The 12,187-nt window shown below is 41.1% G+C and overlaps 1 protein-coding gene across 1 annotated transcript in view; it reads right to left on the reverse strand.

Moving 5' to 3' along the window:
* DLGAP2 (DLG associated protein 2) overlaps positions 1 to 12,187 on the reverse strand; it is a 365,596-nt gene that overhangs the window by 67,647 nt on the left and 285,762 nt on the right. The window contains exon 6 of the mRNA XM_060272460.1: positions 7,651 to 7,862. Coding sequence (XP_060128443.1) covers positions 7,651 to 7,862 — 212 coding nt within the window. The remainder of the gene's footprint in view (positions 1 to 7,650; positions 7,863 to 12,187) is intronic.

Below are 12,187 nucleotides of genomic sequence, written 5' to 3' on the forward strand. Positions count from 1 at the left end.
TCCCTCTCCCCCCCCCCCCGCCAGTTCCTATACTATTAAAGTTTCTCCCAGCAATGCTATCTGCAAGCCATTACCCCCCTGCTTCATTTTTTGCAATGTGGATCCTTTTCTCTCTCCGTTGTGTAATACTTTGCATTAGAATCTGTTCGACATTTCTTTTTCTTTTTCCAGCAAGGCTCTCTAGTATGCTGAGCTCATTTTTTAATTTGTAGCCTATCATATAAATCATTCACAATGCTTCCCCCGAGATGTGTGCTGCCCACTTCTTCTTCCAAGTCATTAATGAAGATGTTAAACAGCATCAGACCCGGGGCTGATCCTTGTGCAACCCCAAAGGACATCTCATTGCAAACTAATCTAAACTGCATGCATATATTAAGTGAGATATATATGGTATCAGGTGAACTTTTAAAAGTTTGGCATTGACTTGTCATTGGTGGCAATGTAGCCACTCAGTTTAATTAATAAACTTCTTTATTGTCCTGCTGCATAGCATGTGGTGAATGATTTACTTACACTTTAAAACTGCAAATTGTTCCTTACTAAACTAAAATATTGCCTACGGACCTTCCTCATTCAGATGTAAACATTTACGATAATACAGATATGAATGCTGAAGTCCTAGACATACTTAGTAATAACAACCACTGAACTTAGCACATCTACTTTCCAAGTATAAATGCTTAGGATTAAGATGGCACATAATCACATTGATGGTAAAAGACCAATCAAAGAAAAGACATTCCATTTGGGGGAAACATTTAGCCAATGAGAAACCATAATCCACATTTAAATTCCACAATGGTCAAAGGGAGAACTTTCCTTCCATTGACTAAAATTGCCAAACTTGTATAGGATTGTCCCCACACAATTGAAATGACAAAATACAGTGGGTCTGGAATTTCTACCACATTACTGGATACTTGGTTTTTAGCTACTGTAAGGGGGGGGGGGAGGCCTTAATTTTGCTCGAGCAATGCAAAAGAGTATTTCAAAATGCATCACAAAAATTGTTGCATTTCAGAAATGGTTAGTAAATAGTGATGAGCATATGGGAAAGTGGAAACCAGGTTAACAAGACTCACTAAATAACTAGCGCAACTAAAAACTGTTATCTGCTTTAGCCTCAATTCAAATTCTTAAAGTGAGAAAATGACACCAAGTGTTTTTTATTTTATCCTAACATTCCCCTGATTCCATTTGCGACTTCAGCAAATGCTGCCTTGTAAGCGTATGAACAGTATCTCCAACGTTCAGCCCAAATGGAGTCTGTCCTTAAGGCCACTTTTAGAACATGCCATGCCTTTGCAGCTTTATCCAGTTGATGCAGAAGCAATAACAAATAGCATTATACTTGCACAGTTACTTTTGCTTCAAAGGGGGACAAAGGAGACCAAATGGAGGTAAAGCAGGTGAATTCCAATGAACATAATACGGTTGAGAAAATTGGCAAGCTCATATCCCAAAGAGGCATATTACAAAAGGAACTGTGAATACCTCTAAAAACACAATTTCCCGTGAACAAAGCTTCCATTGCCTGCACTAAAAACATATCACATGCTCACTCTGTAAAGCTGAAGGCTTCAATTGTTTTATCAACACATAATTTCTTAACTGAGGTTGCATCGGATTATATTCATTTTTTTGCGCTGCATAACTAATTGCTTCCGCTGAACTCAGCAAGAACTGCTTGTGTGAAGGCGGAACACAAGAAATGAGCACAACTCTGGCCCATTCTTAACTCCATCACAGCATGCTGGAACTATCCGTTACTATAAATTCTCTGAATCAGATTAAATTTATTCAGTTTACCCACAAAAATGGCTCAGCATTATTAAGGTCAGTTCTAATAACGCTCTCATCATACTAATTGTTTTGGTAGCTCAGGTAAATCTTCAATTCTACAGGTAAATTCTACAATTCTTGTTTGGACAATCAGTAAACTTTCTAGCATAGTTTAGCAAAATTTGTCATTTAAAGCACTTTGTACAGCGATAGCTGGAATCTGGAAAGTTTCTACAGATGCCAGAATATAAACCACATGTTTATTTATTGGGGCATTTATTTCTTACCATTAAAAAAACAAGGTGGTATTCGTATGTGTGAGTGTGTGTGTGTGTGTGCGCACACACACACACGCACACACACACACACACATACAGTAAATATTAAAAACAAACCTAAAAATAAAAATAATTGTTGCCTACCAAAATTCTAGAGTAGACTGGTGAACTTGGAGCAGAATCTGCAATCTGGTTAGGACTTCAAAATGATATTGGGATTTCAGCCCACATTCGAATCAAAGCAGAATTCTGCACCATCCCTTTTGCTATGACGATGTTGTCTAATATATTGGAGCGAATGGTTCACCAACCTCAGTTGCCCTTAGCAAGCCTCCACTTGCCTGCATTCTTGCTTAGAACTCTGCCTATCATTGGCTGTGGCACCCCCTACAGTTGGCCTCCCTGCCTTCTGGCCTACCAGCCCCAAGGAGCATCAGTGATCGCTGAGTTGAAGCTGATGATTACCAGTTTCGGAACATAAATGCCATTCGTGTACCACACCAACCAGAAGGAAACACTAACAGAATGCACACTTGCCTGCTTATTCCTCAAGGTTAGTATCCAAAGACAGACTTGATTATCAGTGGATTCCTCTTTGAAGGAAAAGAACCCATATTGCTTAGAAAATTCTTTTCACCTCCTATTGCTCCCACCAGTCATATAAGTATCATAGTGAGTGCTTGCTGAGATGGATAATTGATCAAAACTCTAAAATCACAGATTTTGAACTAAGGCACTCAAATTCTCTTTAGCTTTATTTTCTTATTATCATGCCCTTCAGATCAACAAAGTTTGAGGGCGGAACACTTATTGGAACTATATTTTATTGCAACATATTTTTTTAAAAAAGCAACTAAAACCTTGATCGTTGTGAAACCTAGATTTAATAAATAAGAATTTATCAAAGGTTTGTTTTGATTTAATACAACAATGAAGTGTCCCATCTTAAGAGCAAAGTAAGGAGAGGTTTGTCACTTTCCAGTTTTTGTACTTCGGTTTCTTCTTCTTTTATCTTGCCTAGAAGCCTTTTCAGCCCTTACTCGGTACATGAATGAGACCCTCAATATTAGAGGTGGCCTTAGCTTTACAGAAGAAGGTGGTCTTTTAAGCATGAAGGCCCCAAGCTGTTTAGGGCTAGGGATGTAATTTTCCAAAAATTAGATGTCAAGCTTATCCACATGGATTCCCCCAGCCCAATAATCATCTCATTGAGGACTTGGTTCCCGCACCCTAGTCCCACTAAAAATCTGAACAATTATTGCCGATTATATGCACATGCACTCCAGGTTTCCTAAAGAAACCATAAATGAATACATAAAACAATGCATATAACAGTATAAAAATATGTGTGTGTTAATAGACATAAAATTACGCTGCAGAAATAGAGTATGGCATGGGGTTTCATTCTTTTGCAGTACAGTCATACCTCGGTTTAAGTACACTTCGGTTTGAGTACTTTCAGTTTAAGTACTCCGCGGACCCGTCTGGAACGGATTAATCCACTTTCCATTACTTTCAATGGGAAAGTTCGCTTCAGGTTAAGTACGCTTCAGGTTAAGTACAGACTTCCGGAACCAATTGTGTACTTAAACTGAGGTACCACTGTATTACAAATATAATTTTACATAAAATGTGGGCTTTGAAAGAAGCTGACAATGCATGAGAAGCGGGTGCTCAGGTAAAAGAGGTAGTCCGATGCGAGTAAAGTTTAATTGAGTCAGAACCTCCAAATTCTATGTATAACTTATTTAGAGTATCATAACCTGTACAGTACTTTGAATTGCACCCAAACAACTGGGGAGCAGATGTCGACACTGGAGAGCTGCTGTAATATACTCCCAGCTAAAGGTACTTCCCATGAGGAGAGAAGGTGCTGTATTATCCTGCTCCTGAAGCTTCTGAACCATCATCAAGGGCAGAGGATGGTACACTAGAATAGCCTCGAGAAAACGAAGCGTTCCAGGTAAGTTAAGACAGAAAGGTCCACCGTCTGCTCACCAGATGCAATTGGCAAAACCGACTCCTAGCTACTACTCATAGCTGCCAAGCTTTCCCTTTTCTCACGAGGAAGCCTATTCAGCATAAGGGAATTTCCCTTTAAAAAAGGGAGAACTTGGCAGCTATGCTACTACTGCAGCTCTAACTTGTGTTCCCAAGCCTAAACCTACATGCCCAGAACAGGCTGGTGCTCAGATAATGAGCCCCATAATGACAGCTGCCCCCTCCCCACTGTTTTCTGCTGCTGTTATTGAATACAGGGTTGTTTCGTTGGAAATCATATCATCATAGAGTTGGTTTTATTAGATTATTTGAATTGCATTTTACTGTGGTTGCTTTAATACTGTTACCTGCCCTGGAATCTATATGAAGGATGGGTTATGAACAGAAGAAAGTAAATAAATATAAACAAACTATGGTAAGATGAATTCAAAAAGATTTGAATATATTCTATATAACAGGGGTCAGAAAATATACATATAATCCATATAAGGGAGTGAGGCACAGAGAAATCAGGAGTAATGAAAGCAACTCCAGCCTAAACTTTGGCTAATCATGCAACTATCGCTTTTGGTCTGACTAGATGAGATCAGGCTTTGTGCCAAATTAAATGAAAGTGTTTTGTACCCAGGAAGGCAGCTTCATGTTTTCCTCTTTTATAAAAAAAGCAAACTGGGTAATAGAAAATTAAGTTAATAAAATGAGATTGCTGTAGGAGAAGAGCAGTTTGCCCCCCCCCCTCACGTCATCCTATGAACCTAATCACTGAACCATGGTAGACCTTTTTCTTTTAATTTTTCTCCTTCAAAAACATTTAACATTCTTCATGTTATAATGTTATCCTTACAGAAGCAAACACTCAAGAAAGATTCTATTAGGATAAAACACAGGGCTGGTAATTGTGAAAATTAATTTAGGAAGAATTAGCTTTTCTTTTGCATCAAATGACACATTAAGCAATCAACATAATTTATATTGTATTTTGTGTACTATTGCAGTATACAGATTGTCATTAACACAACTACATGTGTTAGTTTATTCAATAATTCTATTTAAAAGCCTTTGCCTTATTCATTCTGCATACAGGCATTATGTTGTGAATCCCTAAATGCTGCTCTCTTTCAGATAAACAGAGGAGGAGTTGCTCTTCTTAAATTCTAGAAGGCAATTTCTTTCCAGCCGTAACCATTTACCAATGAACTCTACCTCTGACATGGGCTGGTATTTATTTATTTCAGTCAATAACCAGTTGAGAAGGAGGAAAGAAAACAAAACACATAAAACACAGTATGATACATTAAGTACAGTATGAAATATAGAATGGTCTTTATCTCCAATGTGAATGACGATCCCAGCACTGCAACCTCAGATGCTATTCTGAAAAGACATTCTAGCGCAGGCATCCCCAAACTTTGGCCCTCCAGATTTTTCAGACTACATTTCCCATCTTCCCCGGCCACTGGTCCTGTTAGCTAGGGATCATGGGAGTTGTAGGCCAAAACATCTGGAGGGCTGCAGTTTGGGGATGCCTGTTCTTGCGTATAAAGCCCATGTGATGTATCATTCGTGCTTAGCAATCTCTCCTTTTCTTGACTATTATTTTGGACTTTTGCAATAATTATAAACTTTATTAAGGGCTGGATTCAACCATATATTCCTGAGAGCAGGAACAAGCACAAGTCCTGTTGGCAAAACAGGACTTTTCTCCCTTTCATCCCATTGCTACCCCCAATTAGGTTCCAGAAGGTCAGAAGAACACCCAGAACAGCACATGTGGGGGAAGGAAAAGGGAGATTGTTTTGTTGGGTGAGTGCTTGCTTTGATGGTTGTATTAGCGTGGCTTTGAATTCCACCGTATATAAAGTATCAGGTGGAATCTCAGTGATGTAAGTCTCCAAATGAAACTTAGAGAAAGATATTAGTTCACTTTCTTTCTGAGGACAGCTATTCATAAAGGGCACAATTTGCCTTTTCCAAGCAACCAAACCAAACAAAAAACCCTCTTCTGTCACTAACATTTAGTTCATTTGAGATGACCATCTGAAAGAAAAAGAAACACTAGGCCCTGAAACTGAAATAAAAACGGTTGTGTCATTAGCTTCTCAACATCCTGGCCTCCTACACAATAACCTTTCTGTTGGTATAATAGGGATTTTTAAAGTGCTGTGGAATTGGGCAGAAATATAGCACAGGACAAATACTTTGAAAGGTGGAAATCAAGTTACTCTTTATTGCGTTCCCTGGGCTTCAGGATAAGTAAGATGGTATGATGTACCGGTACATCTTGCAGGACTATGGATAGCTGACTGCATCCAAGGAACTTGCCCCAACAAATACCAAACTCCAAACAATTCCTAATAACTTTCTGTACCTTGATTACTCTTCCTTGATTCCATGCCCATGAATGTGAATTCAAGATTTTTAAAACAGACAGCCATCAGGCCTAAAGCTTATCATCTTTCAGGGCTTCAGGTTCCAGGCTGCTAGCCACAGGCTTGAGCTCAAAGACTGAATCTCCACTCCTGGGGAATCTCCTCTGGTGGGGATGAGGAAAAGATGGGCTCAGCCAGCTCCCCTCCCTCTGTATCTGAGAACAGACTGCTGCTTGAGAATGCAGAGGTTCTGGGCACACTTAAACTGTTTTGCTACACCCCCCTCTTTTTCAATTAGTCTATCCCCTGCATGCAAAGACAGGCTCCAGTGGATTGAGCGAACAAGACCAATAGTGGGTCCAATGGTGAAGGCGGCAATTTCCGGGAAGGTAGCCCATCTAGAAAAACGAAAACTCTGATCCTAAACCTCTGCTGCCTTGCAGGGGACATCTCCAGGAGAAGAAAAAGCTAATCCAGAGTCCCTAAAATGGTTGGATGGCACCTTGTAAGCCTATCTTCTGTCAACACTTGCACCAAAGATATTGTTCTGCCTTCCTTTGGACCACATCAGTGAGGCCGAGTAGGGGGTCTTGTTGTCCGGGCAGCCTATGACCTCCATACATAATGCCCAGGATTGAGCCCTAGAGAAGTCACACTTATGTGTTGCCCTGGGATCTGGTTCACAAACAATTTATAGATACTGAAACAGGAAGAGCTGATGATAGGAAAGTTGAAGCGATCCCATACAGCTCAATGCTAAATATGTAAATAAAAAATTAGCTTCCTGTGGGCTTGCCCCCTCCCCATCATATCTTGTTCTCCCTAGCTTGAAAAATTAATTTTTATATACAGTATTCATATGTTCTTCAGGATATACTTAATGGATGCACAATAAGGCTACTCTGTTTTTCCACTTTACTGAAAATGCCATTGTCTTTCCAATTAGTGTCAGTTTTTATTTCACAGCACATAGATCTTTTCTGTTAGAAATATAGTAAACTATAAAAGATGTTTGCTATTTATTATCGGGCACAGGAATTGGTTCCCCCCCCCTGCTAACAATAGAACCATCCACTTAAATGGGAAAAGTCAGAATAAGTACAGCTAACATTTTCTTTCAGTTGTGGCAGAATATGAAAAAACTGCAGAAGGAAATGTAGCTTGAGCCAGTGAAACTCACATTAATGAAATGTAGGAAAAAGCTTTGAGAGGCTTACTTTTGGTGGTCTCCAAGAGCTCTTTGTCCGATAGATTTTAACAATGACTCCGGGTGGACTGCTACCTTTGGTGATGTTTTGGGGCTAGTGTCGGAATCTCCACTCTCCTCATCTCCCATGGCTTTAATATAACTTCCACTTCTCATCCTTCTGCAGGGAATCTCATCATCTTTACCACCAGCAGGGTACCCTCCCCATTCATCTTGAGGCACCTGGTACAGTATATTACAACAAGCACAAAAGAGAAATAAATCTCATCTTGCCACGGAACCCTTTTAAGAACAAACATTTATTATGAAGAAGGAATAAGCACCTGTCATTACATAAAAGAGAGAGTTTAATCGGGCCGTTAAGGTATGAGGCCATTACCATTCTGTTGCATTTGACGTGAGGTGAATGCAGACAAGAAGAATTTAACAAGGGGCAACCTATGCCGCAGTAGCACAGAATGGGGAGACTCTACCAGCCCCTGTCTCCCCCCCCCCCCAATGTCACAAAATATGCAGATGTGTCATAAAGTTCTCCTCGTTACATCAACTTGCTGTGACAACTTGCTCTGGCCATTGTCAACCGTGTTAAGTTTTTTATTTGGTAAATAGGGTAGCCATAAGTCCGGATTATCCCGGCCATGTCCGGGATTCAGCCATTGGGAATTGTGTTCAGGCGGGAGTCCCTTTAATGTTCGGGAAAATCCGGACATATGGCAACTCATATCAGAAGTGGTGATTTCTGGGAGGGGGGGGGAAGCTCAACAACTTTTCAGTCCAAATTTTCACTTTCTGAAATATGGCATAACACAAATGGAATCGTAGGAAAGAAAGACAGTTTGCTTACATCTTAGCTTCCCCCCCCCCTAGAGTTTTGTGTGGAATCAATTAAGATGAAGGGCAGGGCAAAGAAGGGATTGTTTATCATCTCTTAACCCCCCTTCTCTCCATCACTTTCTTCTTTGCCCTGAACCAACTAAGGAGATACACTTGAACAGAAGCAGTCTTCCATGCAGGTAGCACTTCTTGGACTGTGCACATGAAACAGATACACACCCAAGAGTAGATAATACCTGGGGCGGAGGAATGGGGGTGGTCGGGGCGGTCCGCCCTGGGTGGGGGTGACATTCAGTGCACTGCCCGCCTGCGACTCCCGAGCCTACCCCGAGCCGTCGGGGGAAGGGGCAGAGCTCTGCGGCCTTGTCAGAGACCTTCCCCCCTTCCCCCTTCATTTTGACATCTCGGGGGAGGCTTGGGAGTTGCGGGCAGGTGGCGTGCTGTTGCTTCCCATTCCCCTGGCGGGGGGAGCTTCCCTCGAGCTGTCAAAAGGAAGAGGGAAGGGAGGAAGGTTGCTGGCAAAGGAAGCAGCCCAGTCTGCCCAGGAAGCAGCCCCCCATGGTTGGCTCGCTCCTACCCCCTGGGCATCTTGCCCCCAGGGGTGCTTGCCCCACCCCATGCCCCCACCCCCAGGTACTGGAGCAGCTAGCTCCACCTCTGATAGTACCCACCAGCCTTGCATTACTTTCAATAAGATATGCATCCAGATGTTTCTGGATACTTTGAAGGTGTCACACATGAAGCCCTCCTTGGGCTAAAAGGAACAACAGAACCTGACTGATACCTTATCCATTCTGGGTAAAAGTCCTGACCCTGATCAATGGTTGCAGTTACTAGGCAAAAAAAAGGTGCATGTCTGTCCCACTTGTACACGGAGAGCATTGGAACCAAGTCACTTAATTTTAGTCGAGGCAGGATAGGTTTTGTGTTATGGGTAGTTATAGAAATACAGAAAATAAGTTAGCTTCTTGAAACAGAGTTGCTGGTGGTCTGAAATCTTCTCCCAAAGGCCACAATTCCCAAAAGGCTAGGACACCATGAATAATGAATTTTCTTAATAAGGGAAGATATATTCACGCTACCTAGGAATATATTTTGCTGCAAAAAAGTATCAATTCTAAAACTGCCCCATAGAGAGTTTAAGACTTTTATGTGTCATTTTTTAAATACCTGCCTGATTAGTAGAATCTCAATTAATTCACCTGCATAATCTTTGGAATCGGTGGCTGTCATCTCAGTTTCCAACTTAGTACCAAGGAGAACATGAGTGTGATGTTAGCTATCAAGCAGTTATGACTTCCTAATTACACGGGGGTCATATAATTCAAAGGACTGTCACAGAATTCAGAATGAACTAAGGTCAAGGCAAGATTGGAAATGGCACTGTGGTGCATCTAGACCTGCATTTGCACACATCCAGTGCTCATTATAGATATACATACATGATTCTTTACATAAATGGTTCTTTATCATCCTAGGTTTTTATTATTTGACCCTAATCAGGGGCAAGCAACTATTTTGTACCTGTGGGCTACATGAGGCAGTAGATGGCTGTTGGCCACATGGAGGTAGGAGTTGCCACTCACCCACACTTAATGTAACACATATACACTCAGATTCATTCATAATCACATTCACACTTAATTATCTCCGATTTATAAAGCAGTCAGAACAGCACTTGCATCTATGCTGTTTCTCAGCTGGCAGGCAATAGAGAATACCTAGGCTGATACAGGACTGCAAACTTTTTCACAAGTGCAGCAAGGAAGTTTTAAGTCTCTTTTACTTTAAGTGAACAGAACTGTTGAACTGAATTTGGAAAAAAACAACAGGCATGATTCGTGTTAGGAAGAGCTACTTTAGTCAAGTATTCTGCTGTGCGTCAGCTAATCTACAAGTATTCCTCTCTAGAACGCAGGTAATTTGTATGGCCTTTATCAAAATGGCCTTCGTGCAAATCCATGTCATCTCAACTTGCTTGCTGTGGAAGGGCTTCTTGTCAGGGGCAAGTCAGCAATAAAACACCAGTGTCAGTAAACACTTTATTCAAAGAAGCCCAATCAGCGCAGGCCTAGTGATCACAGAAACCCTTGCCAGTAGGTCTTGCCCCAGTGCGCCAGTTGCGAGGACCAAAGGTCCCCGCCTTCCCACCCGTCGCTAAGGTTCCTTCCCTGGTTCCTTCCCCAGCAGCCTAAGACTCCTTCATCGTGTCTCTCTTAGTTCTGCCATTTTCATTTCTCTCTGTGTTCTGGGAGAACAGCGGGGAGAGGAGCTGGTCACAGCAGGAGGGGGACACTCTCTGCTTTCTTCAGCAGCAGCAGGCTCTGGGGAAGGTCGCCTCGTGAGCCAGGAGGACTCTCCAGGGTGCTCCCAATATAAGCAGTTTTAGTTACACTTGTGGAGGACCAGAACCTAACCCCTACATAAATGGGGAGCTGCCTGTATACTGCTTGATACTGTACATGCTTTATGCAACCCACATCCGATTAAACTACAGCTTCCGCTACTTTTAATGGGCATGAATTGTGCCCTAATGCAAGGGGGCAGGTTTGCTTGCTTTGGGCACCTGATAAAGCATGGGTTGCCCTCTGGACATTGTAGATTACAATTCCCATCAGCCCAGCTAGTGTGGCCAATGGTCAGGGATGATGGGAATTGGAGTCCAAAGTATTTAGAGGGCACTATCTTAGCCACATCTGCAATCAAGTTTGCATTTTCTATATTAATATAGTATGAATAGACCTTTACATGAATCATCTATATGTTGTCTTTCCTATTTGGCTTTCTGTATGATGCTCCCACCAGGGACACACATTAGAAACAAGCTACAGACATATGTCAACACACCTACAGAAATTAAATTCATATGCTTGTCCCCCAGTTAGATCATGGTCATTTTTATATCTGAAATGTTATTTAAGAATTCAGCCTCTTCAGTATGGCAATTCTTCTCTTACTATACTCTTATTATACTCTTTGAAGTATAATGCAATATACTTCAAAGGGCTATTATACCATTTCTCTCTCTCTCTCTCTCTCTCTCTCTCTCTCTCTCTCTCTCTCTCTCTTTTTCTCTCTCTCTATTCCAGATCAGCAGCAAAAATCTGTCTACATGCACTGAAAATCAGCTTGTGTAAATAGTTATTGGTGCCTAAAATTCCCATCTGAAGAGTTTGCATCTGCTAACTGGGAATAATTACTCTAATTACCTACTTGTAACAAGTGTTGATATCATTAATTTCTTTTAAAAGCCTTTTCCTTTTCCAGATATTAAATCTTTATATATACAGTTTAACACACAAAGGATTTTGTATGACATTATAGTGCTTGACGTCCAGCATGCAAAACTCATGACAGAAGCAATGCCTGCATCATAATAGATACAAACCACTTCAAAACACATGCAAACTTATCATCAGTTGTATTCTGTAGGTTTTTTTTAACCCTTCATGTCATATGCAATATGCATGTACGTTGAACCCAGATTTTTCTGCCTGGTATAAAATGTCTTACAATTGGAAAGGTTCAAGATAATCACTATCTGTCTGATTATTATTGAGTGATTGTTACTTTAAAAATACGTTCATTGACTTTATGTTAGGAAATGTGCTCTCAATGTGATCATTGGATTAGTATATGTATGAGGAGAAACTCAGAGTTATCATTTGGAAGCGGGAGCTAGGAAAACAGTATTCCTTTTTAGTGGATGTGCT

This window comes from Zootoca vivipara, chromosome 3 (assembly GCF_963506605.1).
Source record: "Zootoca vivipara chromosome 3, rZooViv1.1, whole genome shotgun sequence".
Taxonomy (NCBI): Eukaryota; Metazoa; Chordata; class Lepidosauria; order Squamata; family Lacertidae; genus Zootoca; species Zootoca vivipara.